The sequence below is a fragment of the Dasypus novemcinctus genome, chromosome 13 (genome assembly GCF_030445035.2).
Source record: "Dasypus novemcinctus isolate mDasNov1 chromosome 13, mDasNov1.1.hap2, whole genome shotgun sequence".
NCBI lineage: Eukaryota > Metazoa > Chordata > Mammalia > Cingulata > Dasypodidae > Dasypus > Dasypus novemcinctus.
Genome location: NC_080685.1, coordinates 44,631,182 through 44,649,786, shown reverse-complemented (window position 1 = coordinate 44,649,786; position 18,605 = coordinate 44,631,182). Strand labels below are relative to the sequence as shown.

The 18,605-nt window shown below is 41.9% G+C and overlaps 1 protein-coding gene across 8 annotated transcripts in view; it reads left to right on the top strand.

Moving 5' to 3' along the window:
- The window catches only part of ILDR2 (immunoglobulin like domain containing receptor 2), a 59,066-nt gene that overhangs the window by 19,383 nt on the left and 21,078 nt on the right, over positions 1-18,605 (top strand). For 6 of the 8 annotated variants that reach the window (XR_011645478.1, XM_058310066.2, XM_012527625.4 and 3 more), the window contains exons 4-5: positions 15,612-15,668; positions 18,374-18,520. Coding sequence is in view for 7 of the 8 variants with exons in the window: in XM_058310066.2 (XP_058166049.1) it covers positions 15,612-15,668; positions 18,374-18,520 (204 nt within the window). In the remaining variant the exon portion in view is untranslated. The remainder of the gene's footprint in view (positions 1-15,611; positions 15,669-18,373; positions 18,521-18,605) is intronic. The other 2 variants (XM_058310063.2, XM_071207555.1) reach the window with 1 other exon arrangement.

Below are 18,605 nucleotides of genomic sequence, written 5' to 3'. Positions count from 1 at the left end.
AGAGACAAGGACCAGTTTTCATTCATCTTTATATCTGCAATGTCATGCATGGTGTCTATAATATAGAAGCCTTAGTGAATATTTTTAAAAATGATAAATGGGTAAGATCTATAAATTATACTTACCTTGTGTCTCTTAAATGTTAGCCAATGTCGAGTATATATTTATTGATTTGTAAAGTGTCAATACTATAAACCTCTACACACTCAAATGAGATAGAATAGTTTAATCTCTTTGGTCAAAATTGTTTATTTGGTGATTTAAGTTATTATTACTAATGATAGATCCATCAGGTACTATGGTTTGGCTGACATAAGAACATGAATTTATTGGAAGGATATTAGAATGGAAAGGAAGGCCAGAGAACCAGCCTCGGAAAAGGATACTATATATTAGGGTTACACTTTCTAGCTTCTCTGAGTTTGGCGGTTCAACTGGGTGGCTCCCTTTCAAGTGGTGTTAAAGGGATCTAGACTTCTCATTGTTTGGCTCCTGAACACATTTGCTCCTAGATGAACAGGGAAGAGAGAGGGAGAAAGAGAAGGAGGGAGAAAGAAAGAAAGAAAGAAAGGAAGATCCTGTGGGACTTTGGGGGGCCAGGTCTGATGATGCTATGGATCACTTCTGCTGTAATTTTATGTGTGCCCAGGAAGAAAATTAAAATGGTTTGATTAAGACAGCACAGTCTCTGACCTACCAACAATGACCCAGGGTCAATGTAGCAGGAAAATAATGGACAGTCTCTTTAGGGATGCATAGCCAGGAAAAATCGACTCAACTTTTTTTTTCTGTTCTTATATTTTCCCATTCAAAATTAAAATCTCAGGAAAGAATTCAACTGGCCCAGTTTGAGCAGGTATCCACTGCTCAGCCTTGGAAGATCAGAGGCTCTTGATGGCTAATCCATCAAAATGTAGAGAAGAATTAATTCCCCAAAGTAAATTAGGGCACTGTTAGAGAAAAAAAGGAAGAATGGTTGTGAGATGCCCAAAAGCAGCAAATGTCCACCAAAGCAATGCCATTACTACCACTTAATATAAACTAATAATAATTTATGTTTCACAAAACTGTTCTGTAATAACCTTGCAAGGTAGAAGAGTAGGCATTTTTTTTTTCATTTTCTGAGTGAAGAAATTAATGTTCGGGTTTTATGACTGTTATTCCATTAAAGAAGATTGTTAATTGTCATACCCAAATGTTTTGATTTCTAGGCTCATCCTCCTTCCACAATTCCACACTATCTGTCTATATTAAGTAGCTATCGAATACTCCCCTGCAAAAGCCATGTCAGAACTGCAGTTGCTGCCTGAGGCCACAGGTCATGATTTTTACTTGCCCCAGGTTTACTTCAGTATTTCATTTTATTTCTTAGTGAAACTGCCTATAACCATTGACCTAGGCCCATACTTACTTCAAAGGTCTAGTTGTTCTTGTCTCCCTTGTATGCCTCTCCCTTGAACATGGCCCACCCCTCCTTCCACCTTCTATTTCTGAACCATCTACAAATCACTATAGATGCTTCTCAGGTTTTAGAAATATCCACAGACATGTGATTCATAGAAATGAGAGGAAAACCACTGATTCAACACTAAACACAAAAACTGTACCAACACCCTTTCATCTCTTTTTGATGATTCAGAGGGTAAAATCATTCTGAAGCTGGAAATGCACACAGTATTTTGGGTGCTTTGAGATGGAAGCGACAGGTACCTTAGAAATATTTGGACAGACTTTTGGGTTTGGAGGGCCATACCAGCAGACAGTCACAGCAGGTAGGAGTGTCCAAAAATTTGCCATCCTGAGATTAGACATTGGTCTAGGATCACTGGCCAGGACAGGCTGTTTATACCCTGGAACCATGCCACTGTTTGGATAGGAATAAAGTTCCCTGGGACAGCTCCAGCTGGCAGGAAAAGGACTCACCATTTCAGGAAGGCCCCAGCAGGGAAGTTATTATTTTAAAATCTAAAAGGAGCTTGCCTTATTCTCACTTCTTTCTACGTACAATATGAGGGCCTGACCCCTTCTTTCTGATGTTCCACGTGGTAGCTTGTTTTTAAGGGCCTTCAAGTAGAAAATAGGGCCCTGGTGGAAATGTGGCTGGATGAACACTCCTCCTGCCCCTGCACTGACTGAGAATAGAATAAGAGGACGTGAGCCAAAGGGTGTTTAGAATAAAGCGAAAGAAGACTTCCCTAATGGTAAATAACAATTTTTGGAAATTGTGGGCGGTTGAAGGAAATTATAGAAACTCCCTCTCTGACGAGTTTTAAACATGAAAGCAGGTTCTCTTGTCTCACATATTAGGATAAACAAGATGGCTTTTCAGAGTCCTTTCTATGATTCTGACTTTAATGATCCATGATCCACAGATTACAGAATTAATTCTCTATGAAGAGTGATGCTTCAAATACTGCTCTTTTGTTTTGATATCATTTCTGTTTTAGAAAAAAATGAGGCTAATTGCAGAAATTTCAAATAAAGCAGAACAGTACAAAAGAAGAAAGTCTTGCCTCATCTCATTCAGAGGTGACTGTTGTATTACTCAGAACTCTTTCGGTTGCAAGGAACAGACCTTCAAACTGGCTTGAGGGGACTTTGTGGCTCAGGAAACCGATGAGTCAAGAGTATTCCCAGCTTCAAGCATGGTTGAATCCAGGTGTTCAAATTTTGTTTTTAAGACTCTCTGCCTTGTTATCTCTTGGCTCTGTTCTCTCCCGTGTTAACTTCCTTCCCAGGCAGGCTTTCTCCATATGGGTCAAAGATGGCCCTCCGCAGGTCCAGGCTTATGGCCTTTGGCAACTTCTATCTCAGGAGGATGAAGCACCTTTTTCTCCCTAATTTGAGCACTTGTCCTATTGCTGGGGGTGGGCTCTGTGTGTGTGTGTGTGTGTGTGTGGGAACATAGTATACAATGAGACCCAACTCAACCATATGAAATGAAAAGAAAGGGGAAAAGGGGTACCTCCCTAAAGGAAAATTGGGTTGTTGTTTCCAAATGAAGAGAAGAACGCCAGGCAGGCAAAAGAAGCACTGTTAACATTTTATGGAATTTATTACAAACATCAATTTCTGTTTCTTTATGGGCCAAATGGAGTGCTCTTCCAGGAAGCCAGAAATAGGAATGCTCCCAGCAGGTCCTTGTGAGTAGGCACTGACTTGGGATTGATTCTTCCCCATGAATGTAATGTGACAGAATTACCTTTGTTTTTCTTTTCCTGCTTCTTTTTTCCCTTCCATCTCCTCCTGTGACTTACCCAGAAGTATAGAGTATATAACCCAGACAAAGGGTGAAGAAACAGGCTAGAAAAGAAAGCTGGAGCTGTGCTTGAATTTTTAAAAATTAAGCTATTCAAAACACTATGCTTGAAATTGTTATTCTGGTTGAAAATAAACTTTTCAGCCCATTTGTGTTAAAAAGCCATTTAGGGGGAGCTGATGTAGCTCAAGTGGTTGAGCACCTGTCCCATGTTTGATCCCTGGTACCTCCTAAAAGAAAAACAAAACAAATGAAAAACCAACTTTCATTGGGGAGTGGATCTAGGTCAGAGGTTGAGTGCCTCATTCCCATGTACGAGGTCCTGGGTTCAATCCCCAGTACCGCAAACAAACAGAAACACCCCATTCAGGACATAATAAGAAACCAGTGAATTCTTGGGAGGGGCCATCTCAGAACTTCTGTTTGCCTTTAGCGAGTTTTGATGGGAACATATTTCCTACGGTTGTTGTAGAGATGCTCTAGCATTTCCCTGGGTGTCACTGCTGCCTCAGTTTGAATCCCGTCCCACCTCCCAGCCCCGTGACTTTAGTTCATGCTGTTTAGAAAGGCTACTTGTTGCCAAGGCTCCCCCTCCCCCTCCTCTTCCTATTCGCCAGCCCAAGCCCCGGTGCTGCTAACCAAGGAGATCTGCCGATTAAAAGGGCCTCCGCTCGAAGAGTTCCCATGGCAACAGCCTCCTTGGAGGTCTTTGTTGCCTGCTAAAACTTTGATCTCTGAGAGTGGCTGCTGCTGTTTTCCTGAAGATTTACAAACAGAGGAAGAGGGAAAAAGAATTGGGGGAAAAGAAAGAAAAAGTTTACTCCCAGCAGAAGGGAGAGAAGGCATTAATTACAGAGCCACACTCTACCCATAAATCTGGAGATTACTTCTTTGGAACATCTTCTGATTTGGGCTGTGCCCACATTTTCATTTGTAGACTGGATTATGCATCGGTTGTCCTGGCCCCACGGGAAAGAGTTTTATTCCCCTGGAAGAATGGGAATCCTCCTTTCTGTATTCAGTAGACACCTGTGCCTTCAGATCTCCAGGAGAGCACAGTTAACCCCAAGCCTTACACAAAAGGAGTGACAGAAAACTAGCAAGGGATGGGCTTCCCAGGCCTCAGCCCCCAATATCTTCTCCTCAGCCCACTCCTGGTCCTCACCTGCTCTGCCTCTGTTGGCCTTGTTTTTTTTTTTTTTTTCTTTTTCGGAATAACCGCTAAAATGTATGAAGCAGTAAGGGACAGAAGAGAAGTGGGGGATGGGAAGTGGGATGGGGATTGTGTGCCAGAAAAGTTAGCCAGGCATCATCTAAAATGTGGCTCCAGTTAATTATGGTCAGTAACAAGCATTCTACTGTATGAGAAATGAAGTGGAGTTGTGGTATGCCCCTTCATCTTTCTAAGAAGTTTTCTAGGGCTTCAGACCTCTATTGTGTAATCTCAGACTTGCTCTCTGAAAGGCATGGTAGAATGGAGTCAGTTTTGCTTCAAATATGGTTTGAATTTAACTAGTAATTTCTGCATACTATGTCCCTAGCACAGTGAGGATAGAAAATAAATGACACTGTCTTGTCCCCATTAAAATAACAGGCTTTGGGTGAAGATAAAAGTTATATCTCTGAAGCAATTAGAGGACAATACAAGAGAAGATTAACAACTGTACTTGGATTTTAAAACGATCTAGGTCATCGGTTCTGAGGAGACATTTGGTAACGTCTTGAAATGTTTTTGGCTATTGCTCCTAACATCCTGCAATGCACAGGACACCCCTACCTCTAGCAAAGAATTATCTGGCCCAAAATATCAATAGTGCCCAGGTTGGGAAACCCTGATCTTGACCAAAGGTCAGTCTGGATGCTGGACAGGGTTCAATGTGAACAGCATGGGCTTTGGGGTCAGAGAGCCCTGGACTCAGCATAGCAATATGCCCTTTGACAAGTCAGTGCCTTTGAGCCTCTGTTTCCTTATCTGTAAAAATGAGGAAGGGATAATAAAGAGTAACATGGAATACCCATGGTGAGGATTAAATGACACATCCTAAGAACTCAATGACTGCTAGTTTCCTTCTTTCACCCCCTCCACCCCGCACATCTCATTGCCAGTGTGTCATCCCTAATGAGGGAACCCTCTTTAGGGAATTGTTTTCAGGGCCTCTTGCTAGAGAGCAGACTTTCCTTTAGCCGGTTCCATGGGCAGAAGCTTTAATGGGCCATTTGTGAATTGGCAAGCCTATTACTAATAGATTCACATTTTCTCAATGACATCTGTGCTGTGCCTTGCCAGAGGTGACCCTCATCAGCCCTGTGGGAGTCTTGCTGCTAATAGATTTCAGGGCATTCTCTCCCAGCATGCTTTACTTTGGTTGCTGTTGGAAGCCCCCATTTCTCTGTGGTTGACCCTTAGTTAATTACAGGAAGTTTGCTGCCTAACCTGAATGCAACAATTAGGCCACACAGACCATTAGCTGAAGGTTTTGGAGGGGTGTGGAGAACACCTAAGAGTTGGATTAGGATCTGGCTGAAGTCTGGATGAGAAGACTTTAGATGGGGTGACCTTGCAATTTATTGTCCAAACTAGGATACTTTTGAGATTGAAAACGTGTGTGTACGGGGATGGGGGGGGGTTGGGGGGGTGAGGATGGGGGCTCTTAATAATTATGCCAAGACAATGGGCATCAAATGGGACCATCCAGGCAAACTGGTAGGAATGGTCTCTCCATCTTTAGATAATGACCACCTTGAAGGGACTCCTTTTGTTTGAGAACAGAAGATCCAGAGGTCTTTGAGAGGGCTGGCCAAATTAGTGTCAGCTCCCTTTCACTTGCTGAACCTTTGCAGATAGCTGGCATTTTATTCACTGGATGTCTGCATCTCCATTCATCTACTGAACAAAGCAAAGACACCCCCCACCCCCCCCCAACCCCCAAAAAAGAGATGGAGGTTTGACGTAATAGTTGTTCACTGAAAAATCTGCCGGAAGATTTCTAAACTGTAAAGGACGACAGTAGCGCCTCTTGACTGCCCTGGGTCGTTAGGAGAACCAATGAGGTCTTGAAGGCGCCGTCCCTTACCTAATCCGTGAGCCACCCAATCCTGCGCGGTGACTCTGCCGCCCCCTCCCCCGCGCCGCTCCCCCTCGCCTCCCCCTGCTCCCAGCCTTTATCCCGCCTCACTATTTTTGCTTCACTTGTTGCTCATCCCTGTGGGAGGAAACTCGGCCTTCAATTAGTGCGCATTCCTGGCGGCCCCGCGCCTCCCCCGCCCCGCGGTTGCCGTGGTTACGGCAGGCAGCGCGGGAGCAGCTGGGTCAGCCGCGCGCCGCATTGTAGTCGCCTCAGCCCGCGGCGGCAGCCTTAAAAATGAGGCGCCAGGGGCGGGGAAGGGAGGGACTGGGGTCTGCAAAGTGGGAGAAAACTGGGGGCAAGTGGGAGAGTGGGGGTTACCGAGAAATCGGTTCAGCCTCTGGAGAGCACGCACAGCAGCCCTTGAAAGCTGGTCAGGAGACAGTCATTCAGTTTTTCTCCAGAGCCAGCGGGTGCTAGTCAAGTGTGCAGGTTTGCGTTCACGCGGGAGCTGGGCCTCCGGGTTTGCTGAGCAGGTTTCTCATGAGAGGGCTTTGGGAAATCCTTCGTGGTCGAAGCCCCTCACAGAGCGAGGGGGCTGGCCGCGAAGGAAAGGACAGGAAATCTGACAACCCATGTCTGCCCGAGGCCGCCAGAGCTTTGTTGTTAGGTAGACATTCTCCATAGCTTTGTGTCTGAGGTGGCTTTGCGAGCCTGGTGGGTGGAGTAGTGAACTCAGGATATCACACTGGGCACCAAGAACCGCAATTTCCTCCTTCCATTAAATCGCGGCCTCCTCCGCATCAATTTTGAGTCATATCTAGTTGTCATCACCATTTCATCTGAAGCCAAGCTCAGCATGTTGTATTATTAATACTATTTTGCATCTACTTACTGGAGGTGGGGTTTGAATTACTATAATACTTTGCAAATACAGAGTATTTTCGCAGTCATTTTTATTATTATTAGTTTGTAGCAGCATGCTGAATGCCGTTTAATTAGATCATACTGTGTTATGATGTATTCAGTAATCATTCTGGTCACTACTTTAAAAGGTGTGGAGATTTTTCCTTGATCTTCATTTCCTACATCCAAAAATTATGCTTTCATTATGTAAGTTGAGCAATAATGCCACAAACACAAATTTAAGGGTTGCTCACTGCAAATACTCAGAGACTAGAAAGCAGTTGCTGCACATTTTAAAATGTCAAAGGACAGTGAGGTATTGGGGGAAAAATACTGTAATGAGAGTGAGGAGACTCAGATTCTATTCCTGGCTTGATAGCCAGCTGTGAGACTTTGGAGATATCCTTAACCTCTCTGACCCTCGGGTTCCTGAAAATATAGCATGGGGTATGGGTTAGATGATCTCTGGGCTCCTTTCTAGCTAGAGAACTGATTCTAGAATTCTATGTGACTTATAAGCACTGCCAAAAAGCCCAAAGTATTAACAGTTAATTGCAGATAGTCTAATGCAAGCCGTTTTAAAAAGAAAAATCACTGTCAGAATTATTCTCCTCTAGGAGTTTATAATATAAAGTGAACTAAAATGTAGACGACATACACAAAAAAATTCAGCACATGAAATGCTTAAATATAACATTTATATATACATATATATACACACACACACACATATATATATATAGGAAAGCTATATCCACAATTATGGTGGATAGTCATAAACTATATTTATTGAATGCATGGTTACCATGGGAAAATAGCATAAAAATAGGGATGTATGTGCCGTTGGGAAATTTCCAATCAATTTGGGATTCCAAATAGCCATAGAAACAACACTTAAAAGTATAGCCATAGAAACAACTTAACACTTAAAAGGGCCAGAGAAAGCATCTGTTCTCCTAAAAAAAAAAGTGGAAAGAAGCGTTTTGGGAAGTAAGGAACTGAGAGAACAGGCGGTAGATATGGTAGATCCCTGGAAACAGATCTAGAGCATCTGAGGAAAGCTTGGAAGTGGGATAAAGCTGGATGTGCATTAAAAAGAACGGAGAAGAACGGAACCACAAGGAGCTGTGGTAGAAAGGCAGACTTGATTGTCCTGAACAGAAGGTTCATTTGTACAGAATATTGGCAAACCCCAGAAAGACTCCAAGTTAGTATGTTCAAAGAAGTGAATGAATGGCAGTGGTGACATCCTAAGTACAAAGGAAGTATGGTTATCCCTACTATTCATAAGTTCCAGTGCATTAAACAACATGTCTTTTGTCACCAAATGATTCAGAAGCAGATCTAGGATTTGAAAGCAAGACTGTCCTGAGTCCAGGACTTCTGTATATTCCATTGCAATCTATACCTTCTTAGGATTGAAGGCTGCACTAATAATCAAGGCTTGGATTTAAGTTGTGACAGTAGAGACAGAAACAATCTTTTTGGCTAAAATGTGAGTTCTTATTGTAACTCTGTAATGGCTACCTTAAAAATATCCTAGTCTGGTGGTTCTCAGTTTGGAGGGAAAGCACTTCCATCTCCTTAGATAGCAGGGTGGCATTTTAGATGTCTCATTGGCTCTTTGGCATTAAACCCTGAGGTCATGGAAACTAGACATTATATAATACATAGAATTATGCTATATGAATGAATGGTTCCTTCATAATAACAATATTAAGAACCTACTTCCATCTGCAAAGAAGACATTATAATGAGTGGTAGGTCAGAAATCCGACCAGCCTCTCTAAGCTAAATGCAGCATATAAAGTCACTACCTTCCCGCCCCCTCCACCCCAGTATTGGACGTGACTCCCAGAGATAAGCCTCCCTGGTACCAAGGGATTATTACCAAGCGCCACCTAGTGATGCATTTGGAAAAAAACCTTAACCAAAAGGGGGAAATAATAAATACAAATTAGTTTTTATGGCTAAGAGATTTCAAAGTGAATCAGGAGGCTATTCCAGAGATTATGCTTATGCACATCTCAAAGGTTCTCGCTAACTGCTGAGTGCCTCAAGCAGGGTGCTCCTGAGGGCTCTAGGGCCATCTAGGCACTATGAAGGGAAGGCAACCCCAGGAAATTCCAGCACCCTCTTGGTGGGTCTTACCTTGGAATATATGATAACCTATCTCCCCGATCTATCAGTTAGGCTCATTTATAATTTTCCTACACATGGTTCTTCTGGCCCTTTTATTTGAACCTGTAATTAGCACTATATCCGTTGAATGTATGTTCCAGGGACTTAAATTTTCAGTCTGTTCATATGCTGGTTGAGCCCTGAATCTCAGCAGAGTTGCAGCCAACATCTACTCTCCAGTTCATCGGACTCACCCAGGATGAGTGCAGTTAACAAAAGGATGATGATGGACAATGGCCATCCCCCAAAAAACAGAGTATCTATAACTAAGCAAGACAATTCCATCCATCTGCCCCATGAAATCTAAGAAATCTGATGATTTCTCAAACAGAAACAGTGTACATCACCATCCCAATATCCTCAAGATTGACGAATGAACAAACATAAGTTGGGAATGCCACTATGGACTAAACTAGACTTCTTATTATTCTAGTAATTGGAAGAACTTGTAATATTGATATAAAGACAGTCATCACCAAGGTTCTGAGGAGAGGGAGAGGGAAGAATAGGTATAACATGGAGCATTTTGGGGGCATTGGAATTGTTCTACTTGTTGCAATGATGGATACAGGTCATTATACATTTTGTCAAAACCAATAAGTTGTGCTGTGCAAAGTATAAACCATAATGTAAACTATAGACATTATGCTATAGCATTAGTAACAGTGCTTCAATATGTGATCATCAATTGTAACAAATGTACCACACTAGTGAAAGATGTTGTTAATGGAGGAAATTGTGGGAGGGAGAGGGAAGGGTATATAGGAATCCTCCTGAATTTTCTATGTGACATTTATGTAATCTAAAACTTTAAAAAATAAAGAAAAAAATTAAAATGCTAAAAAAAAATAGGGTGGTTTGTGGGAAAAATACATCAAATTTAAGACATGGACTGTAGTTAGCAATAATATTTTGATGATATTCTTTTCATAATTTGTAACGAATGTTCTGCAACAATGCAAGGTGTTGGTGGTGGGGTAATGTATGGGAATCTTCTCTTTGAATGCATGACTGTTTTGTAAACTCACAAGTTCTCTAATTAAAAAAAAAAAAAAGAAGTCCAACCAGAAACCCAGCCTACCCAACAGTGGGGATTTGCTGCTGGAAACCCTTCACAGTCCTGACGGGTGAGGTGCCTTCCCATGCCAGGTGACTGGAGGTGCCAAGGGCAGAACACAATCCCTTCTTGGGGCGGGGGGGGGCGGGTTCAGATCTGCTAGTGCAGGCACTTGTAAAGGAATCACTGCAGCCACAGATGAATGCTTTAATGAAGGAGGCACGTACAGTGGTCCGAGGGAGAAGGAAGCTCATTCTCAGTGCAGTATGCCTATAGGGCTTTATCAGACCATATTTCAAAGTCTTGTAGACTGCGTGTGGTAAGCATTGGAGAATTGGATTAGCTGGTTATTTTAGTAAACAAGGCAAGTAAACTCTGTCTTAAAGGGCCTGGTCTACTAAGAAAAAAAAGACTTTTAGAACCTTGGGGGAAGTGTCACTAGGGCATGGTTTGTTGTGAAATGCCCTAAAGATAATGCTATGAGTAGGAGACCAGGCAAGGACTCTGTCCCTGGGAAAAGGCTCATGACCAGGTGGAAACTGGCTTCAAAAAGTGCAAAGAGGGTTGATGAGAATATTGGACTTGGCAGGAAGAAAGTCCTCTGTCCTAAGTAAGTCTTGTCTTTCAGAGGCAGATAACTAAAACTGATTCTTAAATTCAGCCTGATGGACAAGCAGCATGGGATAGACTGCAAGCCCCTCAAGGACAGGGACCAAATCTTGTTCTTCTCTCTGTCTTCAGCACCTGACACAATATACATTTGTTTATTAAATGAATTGACAGAATTGGAGACATCCCAGAAGTGAGCTTATTCCCAGGAATATGCACAAGGAGTTCAACTGGGGATAACTTCAAGATGTCAGTGGCAGGAAACAGCTGAAATAGGGAATGGGAAAAGTAAGAGATATAGATTGTTTTATTCACAGTGCTAGTTTCTACCGTAGTCATGCAACCGAAAGTATGTGAGTGTGTTTGGCCATGAAGTTGGTGGGAATATGTTGTAAAACTGGCATTTATGTGTGCGCCTGTACATATTATTCGTCTGCCTGGTTTGTTTGATCTATTCATGTGGAAATTTTCTCTAAAGTAATGGATCTGCAAAAGTTTGGGAAAAACTATTGAGTGTTTACATTAAACTGTGTTTTCTACTGATAGTTTGAGCTAGTGTTTGAAAAGAGTAAATGTGGCCTTCTATTTGCAGGGTCTGCTTTCCATCCTTTTCTCAGATGTTAAAGTAAGTTGTACTTACCACTTTCAAACTGAATCCTGGGAGAATGACAGTGATTCATAAGTGTTATAAAGTGCTACTGAAATCTTGAATATTTATTGCAATTGTTTAGACTCTCTAAGATCAGACCTTCATTGGATAGGATAGAATAGAATAAGAAAGAAGGAACAGAACATTTCTAACTGACAGCATTTCTTAGGAATTGTTAGGCAAGAAGCTGGAAGCAAGTTGACTTTCAGAAATATAGGATTCCAGTATAAATCCACTTTCTGAACAGCTTTAGCACCAATAAAATACAAATCATGGTGTAAAAGCCAGAGAGTTTTGCACATTCTCTGTTATTGACATGATATACTGGTATTATCTGCTACCCCAAAACTCCTACTATGTTCTGAATTCTGAACATTTAATTTCATCCACTTTACTGCAAGAGTCTGTCACCCACGCCACCCTAAGGCTAACACTATGCAGGTGCATTATGGGATGTTTTCACCTCCTTCTGAAGCATCAACTACTGACTTGCTTGAGGGAAAATGAGAAGCTCGATGCACGTCTTCCTGTTGGAGTGACAAGCTTTGTGAGTCTACTGTCCATATTTCTGATATCACCCTATCCTTATTTTAGTTTTTCAACTATAAAAATAATAAAATTGAAAGTAAAAAGTGAAAGCACTTTCATGGTTCTTCCATGATGCTCAATCCAGCTCTCCAGAAAGAAGGGCTAACAATCTAATGCCATACTATAGCTTTCAAATTTTAATTTGAACATGAGTGCCTAGAGTTTATAATTATTATCATTCTGTGTGTGGAGGCAATACTATAACACCATGAAGGTAACATAAACAGCCTATGGGTAAACCCAACTTTTCTGTTTTATTATCCCATAAATATATCTGTACATATATACTCTGCAGAAGTTGCTAATGTGTAATCCCTGAGCTGTATCCAGCTTATAGACGTATTTTGTTTGGATTACCCAGTGTTTCTAAAAATATTTGATTTAGTTGCCAGCATTTGAAAATCAGGATATTTCATATAAAAATCTGTGATTCTGGCTAATATTGATTCATGGGATGACCTATTCAGGACACATTCCTGTTGAGGCAACAATTGGCTATAGGTAAGCAATAGTTACCATCTATAGACGAAACACATACTCTGTAGTCTACCATATCCTCCTTGCTCCCCTCTATCTTGCATCTGGCCAGCTGGACTCATTTGCATTACCAGCTGGCCTCTATAAGCATTTGAGTTTGTAACTCCAGTCACCAACTCTTAGATTTGAGAACTAGAAATGTTATAGTTAGGGTGACCATATATAATTAATTGTCCAAACTAGGATTCTTTTGAGAGTGAAAAGGATCTCTGGTCTTCTCATTTATAGACCACTTCATTCAATGCCTTCATTTTACAAATAAGAAAATCAAGACACAGAAAGGTAAAACCATTTGTCTTATGACAAAGGATAGAGCTGCCCAAATTGCCTTAATACCTAGGCTACTGCTTTTTCCTATATAACATGCTGTTCTCTTATATTTATGAGTACTATATTCTCCTTTAAATGTATGGATTATTTATAGTTCGATGTCACATAGTTTCCTGTGAGAGCCTACAAAATTGGTAGTTTATATAAACTATGGCAATTTCTCTTATGAGTCTAATTAATGATGGGCTCCCGCATATCTAGAGATGTTTAGAACATCAGTAGGCTTGAGAACTAGAGAGTAAACACAAGCAAACTCCTCATTTGCTAGAAACAGCAAGAGATATATTATTAAGTGCTAATGGTTCAGATTAAAACAAATAAACAAAAAATACCATTAAGTATCAGATAACTGGCTTGTTAAAAAATTAACACTGTAACATTGACTTCCTGATCATTTACTATTGTCTGGTAATGCACATTAAGTATATCTTTAAGAAATGTCTGAGATTCCCAAATTCCCAAATCTTCAACCAGCTCTCTACTGCCATGTTGAGTTTTCAAGAAATACTTGTTTTTTATCCCTCCTCTGACTTTGGCCTCAAATTCCTATTTGGTCTATTACCCTGGGGAATTGTGTGAGTCTTAAGTGTATCTCTTAGCCTGAGAAGCCTCATTTAGGAACCCTTTCTCCAATTCTCCCTCACCTCAGCTCCCACATGTCCTTCCAAGGGACCTCCCAAGTGGCAGATCCATCTTACCATGTCAGCTACACAAGATGGAAGACAGAAGGAAGGAAGCCCTTTGCCAAGGACTGAAGCAGAGCTGGCTTACGTCCCTCATTCCATGCTTCTTTTCCTTTGGAATACACTCTGGTTTCAATTAGTACTCCAAAAATGAGGCCATCACCCATATGAGAGACATGAGCAGTTCACATTTTCCTTACTAGCTTCATGGAGTTGAGGAGAGACAAGAAAAAGTACAGTGAGCAGAGATCCTTTTTACCCCACTCACTAACTTCTTGCCCCTGCTACAGCATCCTCCCCTATGTCCTGGAGGAACCACTTTTTCTTTGCTTCTCTGTGGGGTGGCTTGAATGACGAGGGGACCTGGTGACCAGCCATGACCTTTAGTCTCAAAATATAATCCACAGACATGAGCAATTTTTTTCTCTAAGGTATCTCAGAAAACTTTAATAGGAAAACGTTGTTTTCTAAATGAGCCAAATCTATATGCATAAAATACATCTAGAGCTGTGCTGTGCACAGTGACATGGGGCTATTAAACCCTTGAAATGTGGTTAGTGCCGTATCTTGAAATTATGATGTTGCGGCTATACCAGTATAAGTACAAAATATTATTAAAGTAATTTCATCTTTTTCTCTTTAATTTTTAAGGTGACTGCTAGAATACCTAAAATTATCCATATGACTAGAGTTGTATTTCTATTGAACAGTGCTATTTTAGAGTCATATACCGTGTACTTAAAGTAGGATTCATTTGCATACTTATGTACCACAGTGAACTATTACCATCACGTATTTGAAGGGACAGCCATTTGCGAGTTGTTTGTAAGTGCAACTTTCTAGTTCATTAGCAAGGCTTCAGTGTGGTAGAGAAATCTACAGGGGCAGAAGTCCTATCAGGGCCTTCACATTTACATTGATGTGAGAACACGGTGAAAGCTTCAGTACTTCCTCCTATAAATCAAGCTATTTTTAAAAAGGAGTGATCCCCCCTGCATCTCTCTATGTCTTGTTTCCTTTACAGTTCTTTGCTTTCCAGAGCCCCTGAAGGGCATCTGTTCTCACATCAGCCTTTAAGCTTCTATGCTGTGCCATCCATAAGGCACTCAGGTCTGTGCAATGCCAGCTGTGGGTACCGTATGGAAAAGCCATACCATATACATATGTGCAGAGTGTTTCTGAAGCCAGAAGGAGTATAGAAACTCATCTGGCTTTATCTTTTCCTTGCATTTGAAATTTTAATCACTGAAATGTCTTTAGGACCTAAATAGAACCATGTGGTGAGATAATTCTGAGTTAAAACCAAATATGTACTTTTGTTTTTATATGGACATAGGACTGTCTGTGTAAGTGTATGGATATATGAAAATGTAGACTGAACATTTGTATACAGACAGGTTTGACTTTCCAGTGAAGTGTGGAGGCAAAGATGTATAAATGAATGGAGATGTTGTATGTCAATTTGCTCAAGCAGTGGTTCTCATATTGAAGCAGAGATTTCTTCCTCCAGGAAATAGTTGGAGAGAAAGTTCCATTTCTGCTTCCACCTGGTTTAGGTGCAGGTTCAGTGACATGGCTGCTAAACATTGACAGCGGGAAGTCCAGCCTCTTGACTGGGCCTCTCATAGTGGAATAAGAGTGGACCACTGGCCTTGCACAGGGATGGTACCAATCGGAGCCAGGATTCAGGCTGTATGTTCTTTTGGAGTAACCTCTTTCCTTCTTCTTTTCCTTCCACCTCTTCTAGGCAGGACAGGGCTGCTTGCTGATCTCTTGCCCAGTTTTGCTGTGGAGATTATGCCAGGTATTCAGTCATTTAACTCTTTATTTGCTTAATTTGCTATTGTTCCATCTACCTTGCCTCTGCATTAGTCACTAATTGCTCTTTTAATTTATTTGCACGTTTGTCTAAATACATCTGTGATCTTTTCTAGGATGAACTAAGGCCACTGGAAGAGCCTTTAAATGTCATTCCTTTTTAACTAGGCCCTAAAAGAAGAAGAAGAAATAAAAATAGGCTAAAATGGGGACTAGTCCTTTAGTGTCAGGCATGTAGACTCTTTGGCAATTTCCATGGCCATCTCAGTATCTCAGCAGTACTGTCCTTAACATAGTCATTATTATCTGTATTCCAAATTCCTTTAGTTAGATATTTACCCATTCATTATTGTACAATTCTTTTATTCTGAATTGCCATTTATAACTTTATCAAAACATTTTTTCAAATCTTAAGAAAGCTATGCGCCTGTATCCCTCCTCCCTTGAAAAATACATATTTACAGATCTATATTGCTTTGCATAAAATTTCAGGATGGCTTCTTAGGAACTTCCCCCAAGTTCCCAGGAGATCTATGGACCAAATGTCAAAGGTACCATATGCCAATGCCCACCTGTGTCTCCTTAGGCAGCTTCAGTTGAATGTCAGCTTAGACAAGCCAGCATCAGTTTTGGGCAGCCCTATAGTCCATAATAAAGGAGTCTCACAGGAAAGCAAAAATGAACCATGGGAGATGGCATACTCAAGGAGTAGGAAAGGGTATGATTCAGTTCTTGCTTTGGAGAGCTTTGGCTAAGGGTTTCAGAGCTGCCTAGTATTTGGGAGTTAAAATATTCCTGGCCATTGGTTTTGACTTGATTCAAATTATAAGAAATATCCAGATTCTGCACATTTGAGCTTCACTGCTTGTTCTTCCACGAATCCTTCTAGTCCTTTCCTATCTGCTAACCAAACAAAATACTGACGTTCTTTTTATTGGTGTTGATCCCAAGGACACATATACCTATGTCTTTAACCAGAGTTCCCTCAGTTTGTAAGCATTTGTTCATCACAGAAAAACAATGTTACATTGCTTCAAATTAGATGTTATGCTCCCAGTCTCAAGGAAAAGTTACTGTATTTTTCACATCTAATCCTGGAGGCCTGAATCTACTCCCCTCCCTTGACTCTAAGTATCCAATCAGGGATAACCTTGTTTTGTTTCTCAAAGGTACTCAGCTGGTCTTTATCCTCGACTGCCTGGCCCAAGTTGTAGCCACCCATAGACACAGCTTACCTAATCTTCAGGGCTCCTATCTTTCTCAGGCTACATTGTATGTGATGTTACTGCTAAGGTCCAGGCCAGTGCCTTCAGCTCTCTTTGTCCTCAGCCCAGATGCTCTCCATGCCATCCCAGCCAGAAACAAGGCCTTCTTATTCCCTGCCTGAGAGGGTTTGATCTGGTTAACTTCAATGAATTTCAGATGGATGAATGAGGCGTCTTTGGGGAAGCATAAGTTGTTTCTTTTCTCCCTGAGGAAATTATGTTCCAAACAAAGGTCAAATAATTTAACTATTATCACAAAGCCCTTTATATGACACAAATGTCATATTCTCAAGTTCCAATGGAATGGCCATTTAATGAAGGAATATTTAATAACCAAAATTCAAGAAAAGCACTGTGTACTTGGGGATCATTGTAAAGGGGTTTGGGGTAGATGGCTTTCAACTAAAATGAGTCACTTTTATCTTTTGTTTTTTTGAAGAAAGCATGGCTCATTCCAATCTGTCCCCAGTCTCTGTGGGAAGTCAGACCATGGAACCAACTGCCAAAAGCATGAGATTCAGACACTCAATCCCTTGAGAGCCATGGTCATTTTTGTTTAAGCCAAAACAAAATTGGTTTCCTTTCTCTTGATCTTTTGGGTGAGCAAATGAAGTAGAATTCTGGTTCGACCGCTGGCAGAGCTATTAAAAGGGCAGAAATTAACATACATACCCACATATACCCTTGTCAGCCTTGCCATCCATCTAAGCTGTAAGCCACAGCAGCCCTTGGCTGGGGCGCTGTCCAGCATGGTTGGCTTGAGTGTGATCAAGCCAAACCCATTCTCTTGGGATGGGGGCAAGGTCTTCTCTTTCTAATACGATGTCTCCCATTTTCTCTGTGTAGGTATAGGCTAAATACAGGAAAGGTGCTAAGCGGGGGAAGCAGATGAGTACATTACACGGGGCCACCTAAATATGTTCTACATTTAGACCATTCAGACAGAGAATTTTTTCTCAGGACTTAGACTTGAATAGACAGAATTAACTTGACTACAAAAGAGATGTATTAAAAGAATTCACCACTTCATAGCCCAGTAAGCAAGGTTCTCCCTCTCCCCAACCGGGAGTCATTCTTGTCCTGTGCTTGCTCTGATGCTACCATCAATTTGGTAAACCCTTTCCCCATTAGGTGACCCTGAAGCTCTCCTCTCACTTTGCGCTGACTGTTACGTCATACCTAGTGTGACTGGAGAGGTAAACTTCTGCCCTCGTCTGTATGTTCCAGCCTTGGCAGGGCCTGTGCTTCTCACTCCCAGAGCTCCCCTTGAGTCTGGAGGCTCTGGGCACTGTAACGAGACGCTCGCTCCCCTTCAGGCCCCCCCCATTCACCTCCTTTCCCAGAGCAGACCCGGCTACGGCTAAGCATGTGCCGCTCCCCGAGGGCCAGCTGCCTGGAGCATGGATTTCTTTGTGTGTCCTTGCAGAGTGGGTGTTTGTTGGTCTGGTGATCCTGGGAGCCTTCCTCTTCTTCGTCCTGGTGGGGATCTGCTGGTGCCAGTGCTGCCCTCACAGCTGCTGCTGCTACGTCCGCTGCCCGTGCTGCCCGGATTCCTGCTGCTGCCCACAGGCCTGTGAGTGGAGCCCCTGCGGGAAGACTGGGGCCAGCGCGGGAAATGTTACCACTCCATCTGACAGTTGTCTGTCCCCAACTCTCTC